The sequence below is a fragment of the Clytia hemisphaerica genome, unplaced genomic scaffold, assembly GCF_902728285.1.
Source record: "Clytia hemisphaerica strain Z4C2 unplaced genomic scaffold, Clytia hemisphaerica genome assembly, whole genome shotgun sequence".
NCBI classification, from domain to species: domain Eukaryota; kingdom Metazoa; phylum Cnidaria; class Hydrozoa; order Leptothecata; family Clytiidae; genus Clytia; species Clytia hemisphaerica.
In genome coordinates, this window is record NW_027103473.1 from 1702432 (window position 1) to 1730151 (window position 27720).

At 35.4% G+C, this 27720-nt stretch overlaps 4 protein-coding genes across 4 annotated transcripts in view; 2 read left to right on the top strand and 2 right to left on the bottom strand.

The window, feature by feature from the left end:
- The first annotated feature begins 386 nt into the window (after positions 1-386).
- Positions 387-13821, top strand: LOC136798454 (E3 ubiquitin-protein ligase RNF31-like). Its single transcript, XM_067055066.1, has 20 exons — positions 387-993; positions 1287-1854; positions 2382-2734; positions 3096-3308; positions 3702-3756; positions 4046-4248; positions 4683-4850; positions 5166-5453; positions 5826-5898; positions 6879-7006; positions 7878-8090; positions 8450-8596; positions 8857-8970; positions 9566-9664; positions 9765-9879; positions 10401-10543; positions 11108-11261; positions 11831-11963; positions 12486-12657; positions 13140-13821. The coding sequence occupies exons 1-20, from the start codon at positions 403-405 to the stop codon at positions 13371-13373; spliced, it is 4164 nt and encodes a 1387-aa protein (XP_066911167.1). The 5' UTR covers positions 387-402; the 3' UTR covers positions 13374-13821.
- A 1228-nt stretch (positions 13822-15049) lies between these two features.
- Positions 15050-21982, bottom strand: LOC136798462 (uncharacterized). The gene is made up of 11 exons (XM_067055076.1): positions 21679-21982; positions 21187-21479; positions 20733-20847; positions 20289-20317; positions 19976-20147; positions 19157-19422; positions 18530-18650; positions 16702-17122; positions 16548-16602; positions 16043-16130; positions 15050-15787 (listed from the first exon to the last, which is right to left on the bottom strand). Exons 1-11 carry the CDS (start codon positions 21941-21943, stop codon positions 15381-15383), a joined length of 2232 nt encoding a protein of 743 aa, XP_066911177.1. The 5' UTR covers positions 21944-21982; the 3' UTR covers positions 15050-15380.
- LOC136798461 (mRNA export factor GLE1-like) overlaps positions 19706-27720 on the top strand; it is a 75833-nt gene continuing 67818 nt past the window's right edge. Inside the window, exons 1-2 of the mRNA XM_067055073.1 lie at positions 19706-20182; positions 26630-26793. Coding sequence (XP_066911174.1) covers positions 26687-26793 — 107 coding nt within the window. The 5' untranslated portion in view covers positions 19706-20182; positions 26630-26686. The remainder of the gene's footprint in view (positions 20183-26629; positions 26794-27720) is intronic.
- LOC136798389 (uncharacterized) lies at positions 23810-25061 on the bottom strand. The gene is made up of 2 exons (XM_067054998.1): positions 24959-25061; positions 23810-24524 (listed from the first exon to the last, which is right to left on the bottom strand). The coding sequence occupies exons 1-2, from the start codon at positions 24990-24992 to the stop codon at positions 24049-24051; spliced, it is 510 nt and encodes a 169-aa protein (XP_066911099.1). The 5' UTR covers positions 24993-25061; the 3' UTR covers positions 23810-24048.

Consider the following 27720-nt stretch of genomic DNA (forward strand, 5'->3'; position numbering starts at 1 on the left):
TGTTTGAGAATGATTTAGTCAGCAGTGCAAACAGTGAAGAAAGAAAAACATAGCTCAAGAGCAGTTAAAACTGAAAGTAGGGAAAACAAAGGAGACTAGTAATTAGAAGTATCAGAACAAACGAAAGGACTTGCTCCTGATAGAGGGAAGTAAGAGTTAGTATAAAGAATAAATTAAACAAATTGAAATTGCAGGTTGATATGCTAGGTTCTAATTTGATCAACATATTTTACTAAGTTAGCTATTTGAAAAAAAGTATTAATTCTTCCTCATAATATTTTAAGAAACTTCCTTATAATATCCATCTGTAAAATTAGGAACTTTTCACATGGTTTGAGCTTAAAAATGTCTTAGAAATAATCCATCATACAATTAATATTTTAGAAGTACAATTTATAAAATATGAGTGAAAGACCAAAACCAAAGCCAAGGCCAAGACCTAGACCCAAACCAGATCAGTCAGCTACACAGCATCATATACAGCAGCATCATCCTCACTCGCAACACGCATATTCAAGTAGAACAGAAGATCATTCAAGCAATGGATATCACTCTTATGCCTCGCAAGCACCAGATATGTATCAACCGCAATATCCTGGAGGTTTTCAGCAACAGCAAATGCATAACACCAGTGGTTTTAATCAGCCTTTCCACAATCAACATAATTTATATACACTGAATCCATCATCAGGACCTGCAAGTCATGTTAGTAATCATGATTATATTTCTACGGCAGCAAGTTCAACATTTCCATCAATGCAAGTGCATGAGAGTTTTCAACATAGCAACGACCCTAACTTAATCTTACAGAAGTTCACAAAGATTTTTCCAACAGATGTAGCCAACATTCGTTGTCAGATCTATTACCCATATATAAGGAACTGCCCTGAGGATCAATACAGGGAATTAGTTCGACAATTATTTGAACTGAATAAAAATGTCAATGATAAGTATGGATATTTGGACTTCAAAGACTTACTTCATAAGAACCAGGTGAGAACACTGAGATAATTAAATACTTTTTAAAGCTTTATAATGTGATTCAGTGAGGCTATACCACTGTGATTTGCATCATTGAACCTTGGTTTTGTAGATAATGTCTTAGCACACCATTTTGGTCTTGTTTACAAATAGAGATTATTCGATAACTGACGTATACACTTAATTAATGATATTTATATTTCAATTTCAAAAATTAATTAGGAAATTTATTTATTTGTTTAATATGTTCAAGTGTATAGAAAAATCGATGTTTTTAAGCTACTATTCAATATAATTCTCTTTAGGTTACACCCATAAACGATATCCTTAGTGCATTAAACATCCTTGAAATTTACGCCAAAAATTTACTAAAGAATGAAACAGAACGTCACAAACATTGGAACAAGATTAATTTGATGACAAAAGCTTTTGAAACAGTACGTCCTCTGCTTGGCAACAGAGATATCCTCTACCAAATGGGCTACACAAAGGATCTTAAGGATACTTCAGGGAGTTTGAGGGGTGTTGCATTCCCAGAAGGAACACCTCCAAACACTGATAAAGTAGAACATCTTGCAATGGATTTGTATATTGCCAAATGTGAAATCAAAGAAATCAATAACAGGACACATCCTCGATTACATTGGTTAAAAGATTTGGATGGACTTCCCAGTGCGTTTTTTATTAACAATGACACATCTGATCCATCTACGGAGAGTATTCCTTACTTGCTGCCTAACAGTACAAGCTCGTCAACTGCTCGTAAATTCAATGATCTAACTTCAATGCAGATTCAGAAACCAGAAATACCAGCTCGACCTAAATTGTCTTACCCAGAAACAGAAACTCGAAATGTAACAACAACAAAAGAAGGTACCTTTTAAATCATTTTGATTATTCATTTCTCCGTAGTACCCGGCTTTTCTAGGAAAAACCAAATTCCTCTGCTGAGGAGGTCCAATTTTTGTGACTGGATTAATCTAAAAATACTCAAACTCATTGAATTCAAATCACTTTTTTGTTTAAGCCCCTATAAACTCTTAATTTTTGGACCTACCTCGGAGTTCCTTTAACCTGTGTCCTTACGCCCCTTTGTCTGATGCAAGCTTTTCTCAGGATTGGCTTGTTTGGTTTTTCTGACTTTTTGCACAATGATACAAAATGGTAATGCCCAAAATGTGACAGAGCCTGATTTGAAAAAAAAACAACCGTTTTTTAAGCGTTTTCTCGAGATTATTATCATTAGTTTCATTTTTGATTTTTTGCTAATTTTGCCCGATTTTTTATTTTTTCGTCAAATAATAAATGTCATATAATAGATCACACACCTTCTAAGGATTGATTCCTATGCAAATAATTAGAATGTGCGTTTGCATTTATTTTTTTAAACTTTTTTACAGCTCCAAAACTAAGAAAGTGTCCAAAGTGTGGTAATCAAGGGACAAAGTTCTGTCAAGAATGTGGTTCCGATCTTTCTAAATTGACCATTACTGAAGTCAATAACAAACCATCTACACCAGTCATTGACCAACAACCGCAAGCATGGACAGCCAAACTTGAACCACCAAATAACAGGAAAACAATAGCTTTGTATGAAGAACCAAGCCCAAAAGGATCACCAGTTTTGACTCCAAAATTTCAAACACCACCACAATCACCAAGACAATTACGACAAATGATTGATGCAGAAGATGTTGTTGAACAAAAACCACCATTGAATGATGAAAAACCACCAGCTGCAGGAGAAAGATGGGTTTGGGTTTTTTCTTTTAGTTTTATAACTCGTGTGATGAAAGATCAACTCGTTTGTCCGTTTCTCAAAATCAATTCAGAGCACTCACTCGATTCCAAAGCAGTACTAGAAGGATGGATGTCTTACTCAGATATCCCTGTGATCTTTTCATTGTCTTCTATGGTTTTTATGGCTAGCTCACTGTCTGATTATAAGATGAATGAAGGGGAAAGAAAATTCGAACTGAAGCCTCTGAACGGTGACCAAATCCTTAATAATCATTTGAACAAACATCCTTAGCTTTCGAGTCCTCAATCTTTAGGCCTTAAACAGATCGTAATTTTGTATCTTTTAAAGATATTTCCTTTCTTCTACAATATAGGTTTGTAAACATTGTACATTCGAGAATGAACCCACAACCAATATATGTGATGTTTGTTTGAAAACGAGTTGGGTTTTCAAGCCAACAGAAATAAAGGCCAAAGAGCAAACACAGCCACCTCCACCAGAACAAAGGAGACATGTTGAACAGCCTCCTCCTCCACAACCAGCACCCAGACAAGGCAAAAATGAACAGAGTAATAGCCAGAAAAAGGTAATAAAAAACCCTGGTACAACCTTTGATTGAACAAGTCAGGATCAATTTTTTTGATTGGAACAATACATTGCAACACTATAATTTTATCAATACACTGAAAGGGGAATTTGAATTAAGAGGGAAAATAAAGTCAAAAAGGCAAAAGTAACTGGATCGACGCATTTATAGGAACATTCTTTTAGTGTATGGGTGTATAGTATGATAAGGTGGATAAACCCTCTAGTCTTCGTCCTTTTTTCTGCTTTGTAGCGTCAAACTACCAACTTCGAACCTATAAAACAATTAAGCTGGGAAATTTTCGATGATATCATAATAATCAACACTGTAATTTCTTTCGTCACTGAGCATATTTCCTCATGTCTAATGCATATTGATTACTTTTATCTACAGGGCTTGTCGATGCTGACAAATTTTTTCGGAATGAAAAGTGACGAAGAGAAGCAAGGTTTTTTTCTTTACTCTAAAATAATTAATTCAATTCGTTATCAACTAGTCTAATTTCAAAGAGTATCCAGTTAGACTAATTTCAAAGAGTATCCAGTTAGACTCTTGGTTGTCAACTACTTAATTACGGCTAGCTTTGACTGCCTTTATTTAAAAGGATCGTGAATTAAAAGTTTAAGATTTATTAATGAAAGAAATTCGATGTTTAAAATAGTTCTTAACTTGTGATCTTTGGAGAAGTGATTCAATGATGAATATACTTTTTCGGTTTGTATCTTTCATTTTTGAAGATGGATTTTCACCAAATCATTCAACATTGAAAGCTAAGGATATTGAATCTTTCGTCGTGATCGAAGACCACTTCAATGGTTCTGCTGCAAACACTGGTGAAAACAATAAATCTAATGACCAACAAGATGGGAGAAATTTCCATACGACACCGTTAATCAATGGTGCCAAAAATGATGAAACATTAACCAAAGCTGGACTCAAGGTATATATAGTGCAATTCATTGCCTGGAATGTTTAACTTTTAATGGCTAAATCTATCATAGAAGTTCTGAGCAATATTGATGCCATTTAAGGCATGATCAGTGGGAAAACGCCCACTAAGTTTGACAGTTTTGCCAAAAGAAGTTATATCATAAAGTTAATATACGCGAAATTCTATATTGATCACAAAAAGGATAAACCTTATCCGACATTACGGGCATAAAAATGAGTACTTTGTGAAATACCTTAGACTTATTACATTTCTTTCTTACATATATCAGTATTCTGTCTCTGGAAAAAAACTTTCAAAAATAATGCTAAAATCAATAAGGGTACACCTTAGGTTAGACAATAGTACCCTTCACGTTCACCTATATTTTTGGTCATTTTCTGTCGTTTCAATAAACAAAATATTTTGAAACATTTTCTTTCCAGCCTATAGTAAAATCCAGTGTTGAATACCAGCAAATTCGAAAGAATTTGGAGAAGAAGAAAGAAGAAGATAGACAAAGAGCTGCTGAAGAGGAGAGACAGAGAATAATTGAAAAAGAAAAGCAACAAAAGAGCGAACAGAAATCGAAGCATCTTGCAAGACTCTTTCAAGTACGTATGTATGGCTGTTGTATAGCAAGGACAATTGATGCTCAATTTTCATATTATTGTCTTGGATAACAATTTTGTGTTTCTAGTCTAAGGATAAAGCAACCGTTAGGGGTCATCTGTTAATGAATGTACTTGACTTACATTTAGATATAATGATTATGGTAAATTTGGATAAATCCTTGGAAAAAAGCACCATATCATACTCTACAGTCTACGTTTGAAAAACTTGTAAAACGTTTACTTAGACCCACCATTCTCACATATCACTTGCCAAATTCTCTTCAAAAAACGAAATTTATTTCTCTTTCCCTCCAGTATTCAGAACAAAACGGTTTCACAGTTGACGAATGTGTTATCGCAATAAAGAGAGGGAAATTCGGGCCCAGTCCCTCAACACAACAAATTCACAATTACTTTAACACTGGACAAAATACTGACATCAACGAAATCGTTTTATTATGTAATGCCGAGTTATACAATCAAAAGTTAGGCGCAGTATCTGCGGAAGAAGCGAGACCGTTTTATATGAAGATTGGTTTGGATCGCGATGAAAACATCTTAGAAGAAGCGGCCAAAGCCTTGATACAAAGAAGAACGAAGCAGGTACTGTGTGCAATTTCTGCTTATAATGAATTGTAAACTTTTTCATAACGTTTTTATGTATTTCATTTTAATAAACATTCTTTTTCATTTCGTTCGAGTAATATCTAGGCTTATTTTATCCATGTTCAATTATTGGCTTGGCCGCTTAAAGTCAGCATTTCATTAGTCCTTCTGAAATCTGATTGGATTTGTTCTTCAATTGTTCTTTGAGAATTGCCAAGAATATATATTTGGCCTAAAATATTTAACGATCCAGGTGTTCAATTATTGGCTTAGCAGCTTCTGAAAGCAGTTTTTAGTTGTACTTGTTTTTAGTCAAATTTAAGCATATTGTGTTATTCAACCTTAAAATACAGGGTGCTTTGTTTATAGGTGGCTATGCTAAAGAATGAGTTCACAAGCCTGCCTCAAGATGATATTGTAAATGCTTTGACTCAGGCTAAAGGTTAGTTTTTGCGAAAATTTGTTTGAAATCAAAAAGGGAAAACTTAAAAGTCTTAAATCAAAATGGTTTTTGGACCTACCTCCGGGTACCCCGGTGGAGGTCCTGTAAATTAACCCATGTCCGTCCGTCCGTTCGTTCGTTCGTTCGTTCGTTCGTTCGTTCGTTCGTCCGTCTGTGACCAGCTTTTCTCAGGATTGGCTCATTAACATTAGTTTTTTTTAATTTTTTGCACAATGATGCAAAATGGCAATGCCTAAAATGTGACGGAGCCCGATTTTCGAAAAAAAATATATTTGGGCAAGTTTGGGCCAAAAACTGCCTAAAAATAGGGTTTTTTGGACTTTGTGCAAAATCCTGTCATTACTTTAATGACATTACGTGGTTTTTCCCGGAAAATTCTTACTCGCCTTAAAAAACGGATTTTCGTATTTTGGGGAAATTCCCTTTAACCAAATAAGAAAATATAGCTTTTCTCGATGTCGACTCATTATTTTTTTCTGATTTTTTGCACAATGATGCAAAATGGCAATGTCCAAAATGGCAATGCCCAAAATGGCAATGCCCAAAATGGCAATGCCCAAAATGTGACGGAGCCAGATTTTTAAGAATAAATTTTTTTGGGCAAATTTGGGCCAAAAACTGATTAAAAATAGGGTTTTTTGGGCCTGGATGTTTTAAGTGATTTTCGTATTTGGGGAAATTCCTTTTTATCATTTTACATTATTCAACACACAAGCTTTATTTTTCCATTCTGAATTTTTGTACAATTATTGTCACTTTTTTCTTATTTTCATCTGATGTTAATCATTAGGTAGGTCCATTCAGCATGTTGCTTGTTTATTTTTAAAGCTTTTTTAGAAGTTTGGCATTTGTAACTTGACTTTTGGAAAGTTAGGCATAAGAAATGGAAATTTTTTAGGATCATGTAGAAAGTATTTGTAAGCCAGAGATACCAAACCATTCAATCATATTTTATACAGGATCCATGGAGAGAGCACGTACCAGTCTGAACAAATTCTTGCTGAAAGATATTGTTGCCAGATCCAAGAATCCATTCGACGAAAAGAAATTCATTGATCAAATGAACAATGATAAGATTGACAGAGAAGTGAGTATCATTAAATTCTAAAGTTTACTGGTGAAGTGGTTCATCATCATCATCATCATCCTTCGATCTAGGTCCGAATGGAGATATTTCTTTTTGACTTTTTGTTTCTTTGGTTACCCTTTGGAAGTGGTTACCCTTCGTTCAAGATTCTGGTTTTGATTCTCTGACCTCTGATTTACTTAGAAAGTCAACAAACCTTCCATCGGGCCTTCCATGGCGATTGGATTACCATAACATAATTTCTAGAGAGGGGTCAAGATCCCCCAGACCTTAAGAAATTATTTTTAAAAAGAACCGATTTTATCTATTTGGAAATTAGATTATATGAAGATCCGCCCCCTTTAGTACCTACTTTTTTTTACTTCCTAGAAAGACCCCCCTCCCTTTAACTGGCAAACATTCCTTGGAAATTCAAACTTCCAAAACCCTTCCCCCTTTGTTGGGCTTCATCAAAATCCAATACCCCTTCTAAATGCACGGGGGTAGAAACTAATATGTAATTCAAACAGAAAAATACCGGGAAATCTACCGGGTGAAGAAGGTTCTTTAACGGAGACCAAGCATCAGATCATACGCAAATTCTCGGTTGTGTTCAAAATTGTTTTTTATTTTAAGATAGTGTATCAGGAGTGATGAGGTCGTTTGTCAAAGCACAAAGGATAAAAAATCTTTTCATCCATTAAAATCTTTAATGTGTCTGATGAACACATTGGGCTTCTTTGCCATGCAACAAAGACTCTGCTCTACTCCCCTATATATATCTAACCAGGAATTCTGAGGGGAATTCTGGATTGAGAAATAATGTAAAGTGAACTTTGTTGTTAGAGAAATTAATTGATTTTATATTTAGTGTACTTTTCCTTTCCACCAGCTCAAGTGTGTTATTCTGCTTGGTGAGGGTTATGTCGAAAACTGGGGTAAGGCTGAACTTGTTTGTCGGTTGACCACTGAGTTTAAAGACAATGAAGACGTCGAAGTTTTTGATTGTATCGAAGCTGCAAATAGTTCCAAAGACATTGATAAATGCCGAAGATACTTGCAGCATGATTGTAGTATATGCTATGGCAAATACCCTATGAACAAGGTATATCATTGTTTGTTAGAATTACTTTAAAAATTGTCAGAGGTTAGTAATATGATAAGCTATTGACGGGACATCTTCACAATAATAGATTTTAGTCTTTACCCAATCAGTCTTTACCCAATTTTTCATGGTTTTTTTACTTTTAGTGTTCTTAAAAGCCTAAGTTTTGGCCTAACGTACAGTACAGTCTTTATCATATGAGATGCCCCTTCCTGGGATGTAAAATTATGAAATTAATGCCTAATTTCATATCTAGAGTAGGGGAGAAGGAGAGATGGACTAACAGAGCGGAATCAATAATACCCGCCGCTCCTGGCCGCTCATAAATAATTTTTTTTTTTCATGAACTCTTTTGACAGATTGAACAGAGTACAACTTGCCATTGCAAACTATGTATTGATTGCTACACGCAATTCTTAAAAACCAGCATCGAATCAAAAGACATCAGTAATCTGAAATGTTCTGGATGTGAGGAAGATATTGTATTTCCCCATCTCGCTGAACAGGTGAAATGTTATTTGTAATGTATTGGTTCAATCAATAATATTTAATTATTTCATGAGGAAAACGGATAGCATGGTCTAATTTACTGAAAAAATTTTGTTTGATTTACACACAATTAATATTTTGTAAGTTCAGCCACAGTGCTCTGTTTTCACCCAGCTCTGATGCCCTTATCGTCTATCCTTTATAGCGGACCTCGATTTGGTCAGTAGGAAATTGTAACGATTTTGAGTGACCTTTACTTTTGATGTTTTTTTTTTAGATTAAGCATTTTGTTCGCAAAAAAAGATTGGAGCAAAAGTATTTGGACATCTTCCAAACCAAATTACTCGATTTTGGTATACAAAACGACCCCTCTTTCAGATATTGTGTTCATGTAAGCTACTTCTGTTTCTAGAATAAGTGGTATTATTTGCATCTGTATCCAAAGGCTAAGAGCCGGAAAAAGTGTGACTTAACGTATTTAAAGGGCCATAAAAGTACTGACAAAATTTGTAAACAAATCATATGCAGCGGGATACAAAATCAAAACAAATGTCACATGTCAAAATAAAAAAAATCAAATCTGGCTGATTTTGTGTGTTTCAATTGTTTTACAATTTTGTTTTGGACACGTGATCTTAATTGTTCTCTTTAATGACACGTGGTTCGTGCAATGTTTACATTTTACAACTTTTATGTCTCTTTAAAACTAAGAAACCCTTTGTACAACCTATTTAACTGTATCTAATCTCAGAAAAATTCTAAAAGTAATTGAGTATGCTAGCTTATGTAATTAATCGCATTTATTTGGTCAAACCTTAAGTTATAATGCCTTGAATGAAATTGTAATTGTAATCCAAACTGTCAGTATTGAAAAAGATTTTTGCTGTTTCTTCTATCAGACTTGGACTACTGGACTGTTAATTACTCTACTGATGAATAAAAACATTACATCAAAAAAATAACATAAAACTTTCTTTATATGTTAGTGTAACAATGGTTATGGTTTCATATGGGACAATGACATGGGAATCAAGATGCGATGTGATAAATGTAATCAGTTTTCATGCTATAATTGCAAAGAAAAGGTAAGTTCTGCATTGAAATTCGTAAAGTTTGTATGTCTAAAATAACTTTAAACCAGCGACGACAGAAATTTTTATTATGTTTTTTTTGTGTCTGTTCTAGTGGACATCAGATCATGACGGAGTGACATGTGATGAACTTGAATTTGTACGTTACATGAATAACAACCTTGGTAAAGAGAAAGATGTAGCCTCCCTCTTCGACCGCACCCAAGTTGGTAAGAGACTCATTTATGCTCATCCACACATTTTTATTAGAACCCAGTGTATAAGAACATTTAGACTGAAATTTGAGAGATCATCAGAACATCAAAATCAGAACATCGTAAGAACATGGCTACCCTTAGAATTTATTGAGCCAAATTTACTCAAAATGATTTAAGTTCATCAGAAACTTTTCGTAATTGCAGCAATTCTTTTGCTTCCAAACTTTAAACCAGAGCAGGTTTGTTAGCCTCGAGGGCCTTTTTTTATAACCCAAGGTTATTCTGTATAGACACAAATTATATTTTATACGGAAGCTCCCAAAATAGCCCGGTCCTTAGTTTTGTTGTTTGAATTCAAATTTAATGACAAACACCTGATCTTTTATGGTTGCTTCTGTATAAAATATTACGTCATGAATATCGCGAATAGAAGAAGTTTGACTACGGATAAAAAACTTGATTTCTTCCTTGATTTCTTCCTTGATTTCTTCCTTGGTTGAATCAACTTATGTTTTTTTCTGTTTCTTTACCAGTATGTCCGAATCAAGTGTGCAAATCGAAATTTGAGTTGGCAAGAGGTGGTTGTATGCATTTCACATGTCCTAAGTGTAAATTCCAATTCTGTAACGGATGTGATGGACAAATGGTTGATTCAAAAAAAGGCGAAACAACGGAGGTACATTTAACACTCTCTATAATTCGACGATCTTTTATTCGACAGGCTTCTGTCCTGGGGGTTTTTGCTAGGGAATGTTCAAGTCAAATTTCGAGAATCGGATTTTGGAGAGTCTGAGTTTCAAACTTTGGTCCTGATTTATGACTTTGTGAGGGAGTCGGTTTTGGAAATTTTTTAATTTTGGGATCCTGTCAGAAACTCAATAAATCAACTGTTTTATAATTTTTGTACCCTTGTGACAGATTTTCGAGATGGTAAAAAAGGGACCATTACTCGGGGGGGGGGGGGGTACGGTATGTGCCGCCTTTAAGGGTACCCTTTTTGGATTTCCAAAGTTCCGCTAAGGGTCGGAAAAACCAACTTTTTGCTCGAAATTTGGTCAAGATTGGTCAAATTTGTCCCAGTAAGGTCGTCGGGCGGCACCTCCCCCCCCCCCCGTCAGCTCGCAATCCCCCCCGGACCATTATGGCTCGCACTTACCCGACACCCATCTTGCCAAAGTTTTTTTAAAGTACAAAATTAAAGTATTTTTAGTAAATCTTCAGTTGACCATATCTCGTTTAGAAATGTGATGATCGTTGTGCGACTAAAGGTTTACATGCTCACCATCCAAGAGATTGTTATTTCTACGTTCGCGATCTTGTTATTGATGAGCTTCAACAAATCCTTAAGAATGGCGAGATACCTTATGAAACGGAACCAGCTGAAGATAGACAAGGTACAAGGGGGGTTTTAAAAAGTGTACAACAGAGTTTGATCTAGCATGTACCAGATTTTAAGTGGCAGATTATTTAGGAGCACCAAAAGTTCTCAAAAAATGTGCCTCCGTGAAAAAATGTGGGGCTGCTCATTTTAGTACAATTGAAGAGATTTTGCCAAAAGATGTCGTGCTCAGTACGCTCCCATGTCTCCTTAACTGATAATCTCTGTGGAATTCTGTGGAAATTTTCTATTATAATCAAACTTGGGGAGATTAGCCTCCTCGTTTTGCTCTAGTAGCGAGCAGCCACGCTACTGGCCACAAGGTTCAGTTGTGATTTCGAGAAACTGAAACTGATAATGCTCCCAGCTCTGTAATGCCGAATTTTAAGTAAAGAATCTCTGTATTTATATAAGCATTTCCATTTATCTACAAAATTCTAGGCTATTTTGGAATTGCTCGATTATATCAATAATATCATCAGCAATATCATTCATTAAAAATCGGAAGTCTGGTCAAAGCATGATTTTAGGTCAAGGAAGGAACGGATATTTTGAACTGTTTATCACCATTTCTTTGATTAACAGACCAGGCGATTGTATGCAACGTGAAAGAAACTAAAGAAGAAGACTACGTTGACGCGAACGGAGAAAATAAAAAAAGAACAGTTGATACTCCTTGTGGAAAAGAAACTGAAAATCACAATGCTGGTCTTTGCCTGTAAGTCTTCACACCATGTTCTGATGTCTTGTTCTAAACTACTAAACGCAGTTTTACAAGACACCTTAACTTAACTGCAAACTTCTATTCAGATATTTTCATGGTTTCCTTACTTCCTTTAACGCACTTGAGTAATCTTCAATGGTCACTTTGACTTTGCTTCACTTTTGAAAACTTAATGTCTATTCAGAGCTCCAGAGGCATTTATTGCAATGATGTGATGTTATATAAAAAGTATAAAAGCAACTCCAAAAATATGTATCTTGTAGGTTTAAAGTTCAAAATATTAACAAGAATGACACAAGTGATGTAAAAACGTCAAATTTTCGATTCTTTGGTAAATCATCATCAGAACAAACCTACAAGATGTATATTTTTGGAGCTGCTTTTATACTTTTTGCATTGAAAATATCGGCGGGTAAAAGGATTGTGATGTTATATATTCATGGATTTAAATGTTGTTTTTCTCAAATGATGTCAGTTAAAAAGCAAAATGCGAGAACTCTATATATTCAATTTCAGTGTTCATTATAAAGAATATTTGAGTATTCTAATCAACCGATACGGCTTGGATCCAGTCGAAGTTTACGATAAAAACAGTCTCCGTATCCTTTACAATGTCCGGTACAATAAAGAAATGCCGGCCGAACAGGACGGGGAAGACGAAAATGCTTATGTGCAACGCTTGAGACAGGTTTGTTATAATCTCGAAGTAAAAGTGGGTATTCTGGCAAATTTTTCCCCAAGCACCAATATGTTTGGGCGGAAAGTTTACGATAGATTGTCTTCTCTCTTTAAAGAGCCCCCCTCCCAGCAGACCCTCAATTCACGTATTCACGAAAGTTTTTTTTGTTTCACGAAAACCCCGATTTTTCAGAAAATTGGAAATTTTTTCGGGAAAATCGGTGGAAAAAGAGAAACTTCACGTATTTACACAAAAATTTGCGCAAATTCACGCTTCAAAAAGGGGATTTTTACGTTCACACAAGTTTTTTCAATTCACGCATTCACGCCATTTTTCTTCAATTTTTACGCATTCATGCAACCAAAAAAGCCCATTTTAGCATTCACGCAAACCGCTGGGGGCCCTTTTAAAGCCTTTCTTCGTTTTCTTCTTCCATACAATAGAGCTTTTGTTACTTTAAATTTACTACTATTTATTTCTCTCGTTTATAGGCTGCTAAAAATGAGTTTCCACTACCGAAACGTAAAACTTTCCCTCATCCCCGTGAGATAGCAGCAAGACAACAACAGCAACAACAGCTGCAACAAGACATGTTGTTTATACCACAAGCACAAGCGCAACCTTTGATCGTGCAAGACATTGAAGAAGATGATGAGCCACAACCATACATTCGCGATTTCAATGATGGCGATACTGATGACAGCTTTGACAGCGACGAAGAATAAGCATGAACAAAGTATCAACTTTTGAGTTTTGATAATAAATATTTATTATGGTTCCCTTGACCAAGAAATATGCGCTGATACGAAATTACTAGAAAGCTTCGAATTTCATAACTCACTGGACAATGAAGAAGTTGATGGTACTGTTAGAAGTGATGAGAAATACTGCACTAAACGGAATTTGAAATGCTTACCATGATCACAAATGAACCAATTATACCAACTTAAAATTACTCTCAAATAATCCACAATGATAGTGAATCTGTTGATGGCACTGGTTGAAGCGATGAAAATTGCCAAACTAACGGATTATGAAATTAATACTAAATCATTCTACTTTCCATGTAACAATATCACACTTTTTTGGCAACTTACAAGCTTCCACGATTCTTCGGCAATGATGGTGAAGGTGATGATTGGTACTTGTGCCGAAGTAGTGTAGTAGTGATGGCGAATAGATAAGGACTACCATTTTCTGAGATAACTCATTCTTCTTTCCATATAAAAATTGTACATACAAACTTTTACTATGTTCTTGAATCGTTCTACTCAATGATGACACTGACAAAGAGAACTCAAAAAGCTGCCAGCTCAACCAATAATTGTTCCATTGTACTTCCAATAAAAAATAAAACACTTATACCGACTAACAAATACTATCAAATCTGTAAGACTCGAATGATGACGTAGTGAACACGCAGATGATACTGAAAAGGAGTAACCAGGATAAGAAGAGGCTGCTTAAAAAGTATGAAATCAGTAATAATCATTACATGCTCTTTTCCTAGCTCCTAGCTCCTATTCTACTGTTGTTTTAGACGAATTAATCAAGATTTGGAGTTCGGAACGCAATTATGTACATTTTTCTATTCCTGTACAATGATAGAACTTTAGATTTTAGCGAAAATTAAGACACTTTTCAGTCAAATTATACTGGTAATAATTGACTTGGTTTGTATTCTGAAAGATGAATTTTCTCCAACCTGGCCTAGCTTGTTAATGGCGATGATAATAATGATAAACGTGGTATCAGTAAAATTGTAATGAAAAAGTACAGCCAGTCTTCAATGTCCAATGAATAACTTCAAAAAAATGAGAGGACCAAGGTAGCCTTATCAACTGTACGTTTTTCATTTTTTTGCCAGGAAAATAAATTGTAAGAAGGATAGCAATAGTAAATATTGGTTGCAACTCGGACATCACCATATCATGAGATCTGTTGATCTTATTTATTAACAAATATCGTTTTCCGTCTGCACTGTATATATTCAAGGTTTTTCGGAGAGTGAACTCTATGTCAAGGCATTCATTTCGTGACTGTTAAAGGTTTTATTTTTACATAAGTGTTCCTGTTTTATATCAGACACATATTTCATATCAGGACTGTATTGTTATATTGTGCTGAAATAAACAAGTATGTTTTTCTTTTGCTTTTCTGAATAATCTTGCCTCACAACCGTGTTAAATATCTGTGAAAAAGCTTGTAAATTAAAATTGATGAGTAAGCAAGCAATATCACTCTTATTTAAAAACAAAACCTTTATGTTTTTTTTTTCTATATAGACAATAAATTCTCTTTTTTTTCGGTTTACTTCAATGAATTTATATTGAATTAATTTAGTTTTTCTACAATTTTTCTATGTAAATATAGTATATTTTCATTCTTTTAGTTGTGATAATATAATCTTGGATTTATATAATTTTGTACATTAAGAGAATATCTTGCAGGGCAAAATTTACAGATAAATTATCTAAAGTTAAAATGTCACTACTTGGTCCATAAATCATTATATTGTGGAAAATGTATGGAACTCAATCTTTACGGTTGAGATCTACATCTAAAACTCTAAAAATCAGTTTCAAATCAATCAAATACTAAAGATAATCTTACCACATACCACATATTCAAATGCAGGATGTCCCATCAAAATCTTAAATCTTAAAGCACTTATGATTGTTCCAATTAAAGCTAAATTTAGATCATGCTTTTATCATGACTTCGTCAAAGGTTTAGCAAGTATCATCTGTTTCGATCATCATTGACTTCATATATTCTTCCTTTGCTTGATCTAGATCCAAATATTGCTCTTCAGCTATTGGCTGTGCTCCATGCTTTTTGGCTTCAGCGGGATCCAAGTACAAGTTCTCTTGACAATCATCCTTCCTCAGTGAAGAATAAGCATCGTCTTGTGCCCCGGTTGCAGGATCCACATAAAGGTCCTGGCTCTCTTCTTCGTACCCGCCAGACTTTGATAAGGGGCCGATCTTAGGTCTCGGGTCTGTGTTTTGTACTTGTGGCACTGGTCTGTTTTTGATGTAACTAGGAACAACATCTGGTTTGATTTTCTTGGATTGTCGTTCTTGAATGATCTCCATGGCTAAGATGATTGCTTCTTCGGTTTCTTTGCGTTTTGGATCTACAAGAAAAATGTTATTGTCAGAAATTAGGATTCAGTCGGTATTTTATTTGAATAACCCATCAGGATTTAGAACGCAATATGATCTCTTGACAGTCCCTAGTTTTCTTACACGAGAGAAACAGGGATTCGAACAAAGAACTCGTGTTTGAGTTGATGACCACTTCGGCACTGTTCTTGCATATGTCATTAAATACGCGTGTAGAAAAGTAACATTGCCACGTCCAAGTTATGATAAATGGTATGAATTCTTACCTTCAGGTATTTTGAGTGCATTGGAAGCAGTCCTATCCCATGGTGCTTGAGCTTTATCATTTGTTATGTACGGATTCTGTTGGCGTTGCTATGGCAGAAGAAAAAGGGTAGTGGAGTCAAAAGGATAAGACTGAAAACACACTCTATTGAAGCATGTATTGCGGTTTTTTAGATGATAATCAAAAGTACAGTTGAGGCTCTCTAATTCGATTTTTGAATGGAATAGGGATTCGAATAGTAAAGAGTCGTATGAGAGTTCCTTGTTGACGGTGACATTCAATATTATCGAATAATGTAGCAATAAGTTAGAGATGTAAATTGGTTGAAGCCGTAAAAGTGACAATCTTTTTTATATATTATGACCATGAACAAATTTCTTGGAGAAAGCTGCTTATCTTCCTTATCTTCCTCTTTTGTGCAGCCAAATCTTCATGTTCGGTTCAATCTACTTACATTTTGCTTTGACATCTATTTCAACGGGAAAAATTATTTTTGGTTAGCTTACCCTTTTATAGATGGAATCTTCATTTTGTAGCTTGCTTCGTGGTTCTCTTTGCCTTCTATAATCATAATCAAAAGTTACAGGTTATGGAGGCTTATCGTTCATTCCATCATTTAGCTATCGAGCAACTAAGGATTTTGATGAAATTCATCTTTACCTTTTCATGTAACAGATATAGATCAGAACGACCAAAATGATCAAAGCCACCAGACCACCAATAGTTGATCCTACAATCATGCCCGTGCCAGGGCTACTCTGTTGTTGCGAATTCACAACAGGATGGCTAGTTGTTTGAGGCGGGAAATTCGTCACAGGGGCCCAACTAGTCCAAGTGTACGTATTAATTCTTCTTGTTGTAAAAGGACCGCGTGATGTAAAAGGACCGCGTGATGTATACGGCCCGCGTGATGTATACGGTCCGCGTGATGTATACGGTCCGCCAGAATTCCATGAGTTGGTAGTTCGCCCTTGTGTCGGATAACGCCCTGTTGGAGGCGGGTAATAATAGTTTGTAGTTCTTCTCAGTGATGGTCTTGGAGTATATGTTGGAGGACTGTTTGTTTTCGACGTGTCAAAATCTATAGATAGAATATAATGAGTAAATATGGCTACTACATTAGTAATTTTTTGCTATTGTGGGTGAGTTTGGTAATGCAAGGATTTTCAAGTTGAGGCGTCTTAATTTGTTGTTTTGCCGAAAGAAAATTTGAATCGTTTTTTTATCCCAAATCCTAATTGTGTAATTATCGTCATTATTTCTTCCTTAATATCGTTGATAGTAGGGGGCCAAGCCTGGGGTTCCGTGACATCTTCTTTACGACCTAACCGTTTTTAGTCTATTCCAAAGAACAGTATATTACAAGATATTTTTGAGAGGGAGGACGCGGATTAGGCCCGGGAAAACTTTTTATGACCAAAATAGTGACGCCGTAGGCAAAACTGCAAGGGAAAATAAGGGGTAGGAAAGAAGCTGATTTTCAAAAGTCAAAATAAACGAAAATGATTGGTACCATCTGAAAGAGCATGAATTTCTGAGCAAAAATATGTATTACAACAACTCTCTGACTAAAACACACAAAGAAATACAGTCGCTTGAAGTTCAAAAACATACCGACGTCAGTACGATCAAGACAAGATTTGACGTCAAAATCACAGCAGAGCTGACAGTTAGTTGATCTTAAAGCGGCTGTTGTAATAGTTGTTGTTGTTGTTGTAATACAATTTTTTTGCTCAGAATTTCATGCTCTATCAGATGGTACCAATCAGTTCCGTTTGTTTTGACTTTTGAAAATAAGCTATTTCCCTACCCTTTTTTCCCTTGCAGTTTTGCCTATGGCGTCACTATTTTGATCACAAAAAGTTTTCCCGGGCCTAATCCGCGTCCTCCCTCTCAAAAATATCTTGTAATAAACTGTTCTTTGGAATAGACTAAAAATGGTTAGGTCGTAAAAAAGATGCCACGGAACCCCAGGGTTGGCCCCCTTTTATGATGAATAGTTTCCATGTTGTAATCTAATTGGCTCAGCCTCAATCCAAGATCTTGGATGGTTGTCATGGTTCATTTTGTTTTTTCTGAATAAAACCACAATGTGTCGTCACAGGTCGTATTGGGCTTTACCCCACTGTTGAGGATATTGATTTTTCGAAGTATCGAAATCCCCCTGGATATCCTGCTTTATTAGTAAAGACCCCCTGGATATCCACTCTTAAAAACATGCTCAACTCCCTGGATATTCTATGTTATAAAGATACTTATCCCTGGATATCGTATTATTTACTTAAAAAGACACTTTACCCACTGGATATCCGCCCCCTTGTAGATATTTAGCCCCCTGGATATCCACTTTTGAACAAAAACCGTTAACCCTCTGGATATCCGATATCCTCAACAGGGGACTATTTCTGGAGAAGCCCATTTCAGTTTGTGTATCTCACAGTTGCAGAGCAGTTAGTGTTTTTCTCAACGTGGTCAACCTTTTACTTACAAGTTCTAGATCCTTCAAACTTGATGTACATTTCGAACGTATTACCAGTGTGAGAGCATCGCATGTTCATTCTGATTAATTGTCCTTGGAATGTATCAAAACTTGCCCAATCTTGTGAAAACTATGAACAAAATATTATTCTAAGCCAAATAGACGTTTGAATTCGTTAAAGAGACAGTAGAGATCAGACAAATAGATTGATATTTCTGAGGGTTTGTTCCAGCTATTTAAAGGATAGTGTTTCTTTCTTCATCAGTACGGGAAGAAAGGTATTATTATGAGGTGAATCAGAGGTTACGTATTCCTTCTCACTTTGAGGATATCCCACTTTGATAATACCCTGTCTTTTTGGTTCTTGAAAAAACCAGCTGATCAGAAAAATTTGGGAAAAGTTTACTGAGTTATTAATAATAATAATAATAATAACATATGTTTTAAGTGGCATGCTCCGAAAAATTCAAAAGCTTTTAGGCAGCTGGAGAATTGTTTCCACGAAGGGCCACTGTGAACAGAACAAGAAAAGGCGGTTGAGCGGTACATTTTTATTTATATGATATTGTGGAGGATTATAATGGGTTGTCCGCTGTTAGATGTTGCGTTTTCCGTCTCATATAAAATTCTACTTACCTCCAGGTAGTTTCCTCTTGTTCTTGTCGAATTGATGGAAAAGGGGACAACATTTGAATGCAACCAACCATCCAACTGATTAGTTTCGAAAGATACACCAACTAGTGATTTGCAAAGCAACGGTCTTTCATTTTTAGTATTGAAAATTAGTCCAAGGCCTTTAGATCTCAATCTCCATTGACTTAGATGACCGTGACCCATTGATCTTTCATATTCGTAAATAACAACTGGATCTTTTGGATTATCAACTGTCAGGAGGATATTACCTGGTTAGAATAAAAGATAGATTTGTAATGAAGATATATCCATATAGTCCTACTGCCATCTCTTGAATGTCTTTGCAAATGGGGAAGGGGCTAATTTTGATTCTCATAATCCTGGAAATAAAGCTACAACTCTTTCTCTAGTTCTACAAACATCGTAGTATAGGGGTTGGTGGTTGGTGGTTAGGGGGAACTAAAAAAATTGCGTTTTGATCTCTATCCTAGCTTAGTTCCACTCCCCTTTTAAGAGTTTGTTCTTTTGAATTTATTTGTATTTCTATTCTTTAGATACCATTACAAGTTGACTAAAATATAAAAAATACGATGATACAAGAAGTGAACTTTTTCATGAAGGGGATACTGATCCCTGATCATGAACAAGGAATGAATGAATGAATGAATGAATGAATGAATGAATGAAAAACGTTGAAAAACGGAAGAATGACATTTTATTGCTGACATAAAACGTCATAAAAACGTTCATAACGAGCATATATCGTCAAATGAACGTCAAATGAACGTTGAAATAACTACAGAATAAGAAGAAAGGACGAACCAATGTCTTCACTTTTCCTCATAAGAGATTGCATTCCCAAACAAGGAGGTGACACTGCATCATTCCTCATATACGTGAATCCATTTTCACAAAAATAATGTTCATTGTTGATTGTATAGGCGTCAGACATGGGTGGTAGAAGGCGTGAAACTTTGACCGGTGAGGAATGGAACTGATAAATGGAAGAATGAAAATGATTTACTAAAGGTAAGAGGTTTTTAATTTATTTGAGTGAATTTCTAGCATTGAGTTGTAAGCCAGGAAGGGGCTACAGTAGGAAGAAACTTTACAATCAAGCATACATATGGATTACCTGGTTTTCCGGCCAATCATTGTCTTTGTCTGTGAATATATTAAAAGAATATCAACTTTTTTTGAAACCCTCAAATATTGGACATATGTTTGGAAAAAAATTATGGCTATACTAGAAGAAATTTTATTATTCACCAGTAAATTTTAGTTGAGAAACTTTTTATAATTAGCGAGAATTGATTTTGGCGAATGATCCTTTTTTCTTGAAGAATGGTTGATGAAAAAGGGGGAATAATACGGTTTTTAGGAAAAAATCTCTACCATATTGATTAAGTTATCGAGCGCAAAGGGGAAGATTAATTTTGAGCATGGCAATCTAGGTCTAAGGCCCAGAAAACTTGAATTGACGTCAGATTTAGAACGGCCAGATTATTTAAATTTGGTGAAAAGTAACTTTGCAAGCTTTTGCGAATTTTTTTAGATAATTTGACAGATTTATACATACAAGCTACTTGTCCATCGAACTTGACGTTCATCGTGTAGTTAGAAGGACCACAAGCAAGAAGGATCCGAAATAAACGACCCTTGAATTCCCTCATGTGAGATACAGATGGTTTCAGCTAATAAATAAAGAAAAAATATTTAAAGGTCTTTGAAATTTAAACAGAATTTTGAAGTCGAGGAGATTACACTTCAACCATCCAGGCAATCCAGGTAATTTTCAAAGATTTTAAGCTGCTTTACAGACTTTGCTCAAATTTTTGCCTTGATTTTTCGAAAGATTTTGTAGATGGGTTGTACTAAGATTGTCAAGAGTTACTACCAAAATAGAATTCTTAGAACCAAAGAAATTAGATCCTAATATTCACCAGTCGCAAAAGCTTACGTCATATAGAAGCCTCTTGTATGACTATTTGATTTTAGAAACCACTTTACCACAAAATACCTTCTGCTCTTACCTCTATTGATGATTTACCGTTGAGGAAAAGTTTTTGCTTAAAGGGAGTAAAGTACGAATCTTTTTTCCATCCTCCGAAACCATCATTTTCCTCGGAACTTAATGTGAAATTCTTTAAACATCTCGACCTTGCATTGAATGTTGAACCAGTATCTTTCATCACCAGAACTGTCCCATACTCGGTTGTTCTGAATCGCCATGTATTGTTCACGAAGAACATAGTTGGTACAGAGGATTTAAAAGCGAAGAGTTGAAGGGAATCTTGGCGAACTGTTTGATAAATTTCAGGATGACCTATAAAAAGGGGTTAAATTAGGGTTAAATAGAGTGTGACGCTCTTTAATTCGATTTTCAAGGGAAAGTTTTTTGGGGAACATATAAAACAGTAGACTGTCGTTTATGAAAGTTGCTGATGGTGACTTTCAATAATATCGAACAATGGAGCGTACCGAATGTTAAAATGGAGAGCGTATTAACTGTATGTTGGTCTTACCACTATCAGACAAGCAAAGTGGTCCATTCTTCTTCAAGAAAACTGTCGCTTCATCTACTCTACATTTGCACCAAATATACGTGTTTCTCCCCAGTAAAAATGTTTCATTGTGTACTGCATTATACGTCCGGCAGTCTTTCGAATTGGGAATGGAAAATCGATCTCCTTCAACCGACCTCTCTACAGTGGGAAGTAGGAATTGTACTTTGAGTTGGCTTGTTCGTTCGAAGGAAATTACAAGTAGAATCGTTATGACGTGTAGCATGCTTAGTTCTCCTGGTGCTTTGGTATTTATAACCCTAAATAACTTTCGGACTAGTTTTGATAGAATGATGTTTAGAATATATGCAGTCAACTTCTAGGACAGTGGAGTCTCCATAGCTCGAACACGTACGGGGAACACAAATTTGGTCGACGAATCAAGGAAATTTCCAGTAATGGAGTTAGGTTAATAAGACATTGCTAACTGAAGGGGATTAAACTTGTTCGAGTTAAGGAGAAATCTGAGTTATAGAGGTTCGAGTTGAAGAAACTCCACTGTAATTTCAAACCAATGTTATTCGAATCTTTCGAACTAAAATTATATGGTCACTATCTCTTAGAACTCCCAGAACACCTTACAAATGGCTCTCCGAAACTTCAGTTTTTCTATGATATATACCTTTAATGGTAAAGGGTATTTTAAACCCGGGGGCACTGCTAGATGGTTTCAAAAACGTTTTGAAATTAGGTTTCTTCTCTGAAAAGCAAAGCCCTGCAAATAAACAATACTTTCTTCGGTACCTTGAGATAAAAGATACCCTGGATGATCCTGCCAGATATAAAAATTTGGTGAATTTGTGACCCGTTCTAAATTTCGCTTGAGTGCCTCCCCAGGAGTTTAAATTAAAATTTAGTCATTTTGTCATTCAAAGATCGAACTAGAATGACTCGATTCTCATAACATCTTTCTGACTACTACTATAGTATTTCCAGCGAAAGTTGTGTGTCACTTCAGTACGTATTCCAGTCTGCTTTACTTCAGATTGGTCAGCAACTCCAGCATGATTCTTTTTACACTCCTTCATACCACACATCATTAGCATCTATAGGGATTAACCATAAGCGTTATTTCGTGCTTCGGAAAAAAGGTAGAAAGAAAATTGAATTTTTAGCACTTTGCTGCAAAATCTGTAAAATACATCATCTAAAGTAAATGTTAATTCTTATAATTTTTAGACTTCAAGCATCTTTACTGAAACATTATCATTATCATATAAATCGGAAATATTCTGCATAATAGTAAATTTTGATCATCAAGGTGAAGCTTCAAAAGGTAGTTTTAGTAAATATCCAAACGGAAGGAAAGAAAGTAGAAATTTGTAAAAAGCCTAAAAAACTAGATTTTGCTATGTTACTGAGAAAATTTCTTTATTATTTCAGCCGTTTCTTGGAGGGTATTTGCATAGAATTTTCGCATTAAGTTAATTACTTTTAACGTTAAACTTCGACCTTACACCTTGCGAACTTTAAAACCTTTGTATTATTTTATATGTTCATTATTTTTTATAAGAACCAATTAATATGTTTTGAATGTTTTATTGTTTTATTGTTCTTATCAGGGTGTTATTGAGGAGAGCACCCGTGAAAAAGTTCAGATACCTTTGTATTGATGCAATCAAGTACATCGGGAGTCTTCATAACTCGAGCGTCCGCGGGAAACGCGAATTTGTTCGAGTTAAAGAAATTTTCGAGTTGTGGAGACTGATTTTTAAGGCATTTTAAAACATAGTTAGCCTAAGGTATCAAAAATCTTGTTCGAGTTAAAGAGACATTCGATTTATAGAGATTCTTGTTATGGAGATTCTACATTAATTCAGATTGACCTTTCTCCATTGCTAAAAAATAGTTCACAACCCACTGCAAACACCCGGAGAAAAATGTAAGGTTCCGACTTTGCTTGTCTCAGATACCACCGAAAGATTTCACATATTTTTGTAAAACGAGAATTTTGCGACGATCGTCTTAGCCTACTTCACAAAAGTTTTCGAGTGGGGTGGTATCGATCTTCTCTTAGACACTATGCGTTCGTCTTCTACAGAATAATCGGGAAAGAGAAAAAGAGAAATGTTTTGATTTATGTTTTGTAGATGATTCTTGGTCATCATTTTTCAAGAAATTTCAAGAAAATATGAAGTAAAGTATTTTACAGTATGCAGTAGAAAATTACAAAGTAGAGAGAAAATAACTAAAGCTAAAGAATGGAAAGGCTGAGAAAGACAAAAAAAGATAGATTACAATTGTATGTAAAGATAATTACAAGTTTCGTTTTTATTTCTTTCGCTTTTAACGGAAAATGTATCTCCATTCTTGACTTTTGAGCACACAAATTTAATGGGATGGCTCGGTGAGGTATTTGCCCTCGTACAAGCAAGCATTTTCTTTTTGGTTGAATTTCAAGTTTCCTGGACAGGCGATGCATCCAACAGTAACTCCCTTCCAGCAGGCAACGTATTGACGGTCATTAGCTGGGTCTTCAACGTTTCCACTGAAGTGGGGTCCGTAATGGGGGCATTTGTCTGGACAGGAGAAGGTGGTGGCTGGGTGCCATTTTTGTGTGGTGACACAATCGTCGTGTTTGCTGTACAAACATTGGTTGCATTTTTCGCTGAATTCCAAAGAGAGTGGGAAACAAGCTTGACAGTAAGCCAATCCACCGGAGCATTGGACAAAGTAGTTACGTCTGTATTGACCATAGTAGTAGTAATCGAAGTTTCCATCAGCTTTTCCTTTACACAAGGAGTTTGGACATTCGACTGGTGGTGGTGTGGTACCAGTGATTGGTGGGTTGGTAATGGCTGCAGCGGCTATAAGGCGAAACGAACAATTTTAAATAAAAAAACTTTTGAAGCCTTCGGATGTTCCTAAGTTTTTGAGTTTTAAGCCTAAGAAAAATTTTCACCATTTTGTGAACATTTCTGTCCATTAAAAAAGAAAGAAATTGGCCGTTTAGAGTCCACAAAGCCTTAAAATGTTCTTAACTTAAACATTTTGGCCATGTTTCTTTATGTTCTTATATAATTTGGTCTAATATAAAAAAACATTGTCAATTATTGTCAGTAAAGTGGCTTGAATAAGAATACTGCCTTAGTAATTTAAGCCACATTTTAGTGAAGAACGAAACCAAACCACCAACTAACGGTCGTCCTGATTGAGTGACTGCCTATGAAAAGTGAGCTTATAGATAGCAAGAAGCAAGAAGAATCTTATCGAAATAGAAAAATATTTTATTTGAACTTACCAGCGACAAGGGCGAAAGCAATGATACACTTCATCTTGTATGTTTGAAAAGTAAAAGAAGATTTTCTTTTTTTTTGTTCAAGTTGTGTTTGGTTCTTGTTTGTCCCAAGTGAACTTGATGATTTTTACTGAACCTTCAAACCCTTTTTATAGCAAAATACATCCCTCCGATACAATAGAACGCTTATATAACAATAAAAACAAAAGGACGACCTCAACGTTTCCTTTTAACGACATCAAACGTAATCTATACAAAGGGTTCCAACGGAAAATACAATGTATACAAGTTAACCCCAGATTTCTGTTCACCGGACGAAAAAATCAATCAAAGTGATGAGGAGTAAAGATCAGATGTTTGTCTTATCTGGCACCCGATGTAGAAATTTTCTTCCGACACGCTAAAGCTCTGAAGGTCGGGAAAATTATCAACATCTGGAAGAAATACATTACGGAATTTCGCCTGACCGCGTAATTTTTTAGAAAAATGGGCCCGAGTGCAATTTGGACAGGGAAGGTGTCATGGCCGACAAAATTTGGGTCAGAAAAAACTTCAAAAGGTTTCACGAAATAAATTCAAATACAAAACTTTTTGGAGAAGGAATCATGCAAAATAATATCATTCTTTTCACAAGGAGGGCATGTAGAAATACTCAAATAAGTATTTTTCCTTCTTTAAACTGATCACAGAAGCAAAAACAAAATAGAAATAACATTGTACATTGTACACAAAAAAGCCTGAAAGAAGAGAAAAATCATAATCAGCATCTATAATAACACTAAAAGAAAAACTAAAGCTATAGAAAATGAATAACCCTCAATGAACACTTTTGTGAAGTTTAATAAAGATTTTATCCAAAAAACTTCAGTTCTGGAACACTGAAGTCGGTTGTGTCGGCCGGTGGACAACAGTTATAATATTTGGAGGACGGTCTAAGATAGATAACAACATGAAAGTTACTGATAAAAGCCTAAGCCCATAGGAACATACCTGCTTTAGTTTCTTTGGTCTTTGAATGGTATAAAATTTGAGAAAGTGCAGAAAAAATCAGCCATCAAAACAAACAAAAACAAAAGTTATGATTATCAACTTTTCTGTGGTAGAAACACATTTTTTGGGTTGGTGCACATACAGAAATTACACTGGATACTAAAACTAATATTCAGGGAGTGATAAGTACAGTTCAACTACAAAAAATCCATCAAAAGAAACCAAAAACAACCATAACAGCACACATTTTTTGAAAATTACATCAGCCATGTTGTTTGTAATTTTTGCCGACATACTCATGACGTGGTAACTAACGACAGTGATTTGACGGTCTTTTTGAGGCGCCAGGTCCCAAAAAAACAATTTTTGAGCGTTCAGCACGGCCCCGAAAATGAGGGCTAAACTTATGTCGGCACATCAATGGATGACTACTATTTCTCTCCGATGGTATATTGGCCCGCTCCTTTAGAGCTTTAGCGTGGGCGGCCGCCAATACGCCATCGGAGTATCAGATAAATGTTTGTCCTTTTAAAGCGTGCGGAGGTTCTACTGTTTGTAGAGAAAAGCCGAGTTGACTAGTCTGTAAACGCGGGAGAAACGCGTTTCCGGTTCTGAAATCGAATATTTTGGTAGCTTTCTAAAGATAAGCCAATCAAAACGCTTGTATATTTCATTCTCCTTCAGAGGATCAATCAAAACAAAAAGAATCGATTTCAAGTAGCCAATCAAATTAGACACTTAATGGAAAAGATTCGAATCAAGTTGTATGGGATGATGATGCAATCTTATAAAATTATCCATGTGCAATTAAAGGTGACTTGTCAGCCAATTTGTTGGAATGAAGCAAAGTAAGTATTTTGATTTGCTTTTCTTTATCAAATCTGAGATCAAACCTATTTCAACTATTTGGAAAATATAGGGTAACTTCTTGATATTCTTATGAAATAATTTTTCAGACGAAATGAAACTGTCAACAAAAAAGGGCAGTTTCTCTCACTTGTACGTGACTTTATGAAGACTTTTTGATGTCTTTGGGTTTATCTGGATAACCTAGAAAAATTTGAGAAACCAAGAGATATTTTCCAAACTATTGATACGACTTGATTATTTTCCAAAAGGCGTCCATAAAGGCTTGGGGACACGAGAAGTTTTTTTCGCGTTGGTGCAATGCAACATGTTCCATCCCACCAACCTGAAACGCTTTCTCGTGTCCCACCCCATTTTTCTTTTTACCAATAAAAGTGAAATCGATAACACTTTTAATAACATTTGTGTATCTCTCACTTACAAAATCAGCGTTTGTTTTGGTTATTTCCCTCACTTTTTGTCCCATGAAACATTAAAAGAAACCATGGAACACGCACTATTTCTCTTGTGTTGGTGGAATGGAGCATGTTGCATTGCAGCAACGCGAAAAAAACTTCTTGTGTCCACAAGCCTTAAAGATGACGTTTGAAAAAACAATCACAAGAAAAACGGAGCACAAAATCAACACAGAACTTTTAAGTTCCTTTTCATGAAAAACAAGGCTTATTTTAGTTGATTTCTGTCTGAGCCCGGACTCAACATCTTTGCTATGAAAATTATATAATCGAAGTAATTTGTGTATACATATTTTTTATCTTTAGAGCCGAAAAATAGCTTGTTAGTTTCTGCAAAATATCAGTGCATGATATATCATTTTAATCAATTACCTTATTACACGAATATTACTAGTCATTTTATTAACACGAATTGAAAAATTTCGTATTAATAAAAACCCTTTTTATTAAAAC

What these genes read in the sequence shown, in the direction of transcription:
- LOC136798462 (XM_067055076.1), bottom strand. Translation starts at nt 21,943, where the DNA reads ATGCTACACGTCATAACGATTCTACTTGTAATTTCCTTCGAACGAACA. An exon ending in ATGATTGGCCGGAAAACCAG is followed by an intron (nt 20,148 to 20,288) that starts GTAATCCATATG and finishes TCCATTTATCAG; the next exon opens with TTCCATTCCTCACCGGTCAA. An exon ending in AAGATTCCATCTATAAAAGG is followed by an intron (nt 16,131 to 16,547) that starts GTAAGCTAACCA and finishes CTTCTGCCATAG; the next exon opens with CAACGCCAACAGAATCCGTA.
- LOC136798389 (XM_067054998.1), bottom strand. Translation starts at nt 24,992, where the DNA reads ATGAAGTGTATCATTGCTTTCGCCCTTGTCGCTG. An exon ending in TGCTTTCGCCCTTGTCGCTG is followed by an intron (nt 24,525 to 24,958) that starts GTAAGTTCAAAT and finishes TTCGCCTTATAG; the next exon opens with CCGCTGCAGCCATTACCAAC.
- LOC136798454 (XM_067055066.1), top strand. Translation starts at nt 403, where the DNA reads ATGAGTGAAAGACCAAAACCAAAGCCAAGGCCAAGACCTAGACCCAAA. An exon ending in ATGATAAGATTGACAGAGAA is followed by an intron (nt 7,007 to 7,877) that starts GTGAGTATCATT and finishes CCTTTCCACCAG; the next exon opens with CTCAAGTGTGTTATTCTGCT. An exon ending in TTCCCCATCTCGCTGAACAG is followed by an intron (nt 8,597 to 8,856) that starts GTGAAATGTTAT and finishes TTTTTTTTTTAG; the next exon opens with ATTAAGCATTTTGTTCGCAA.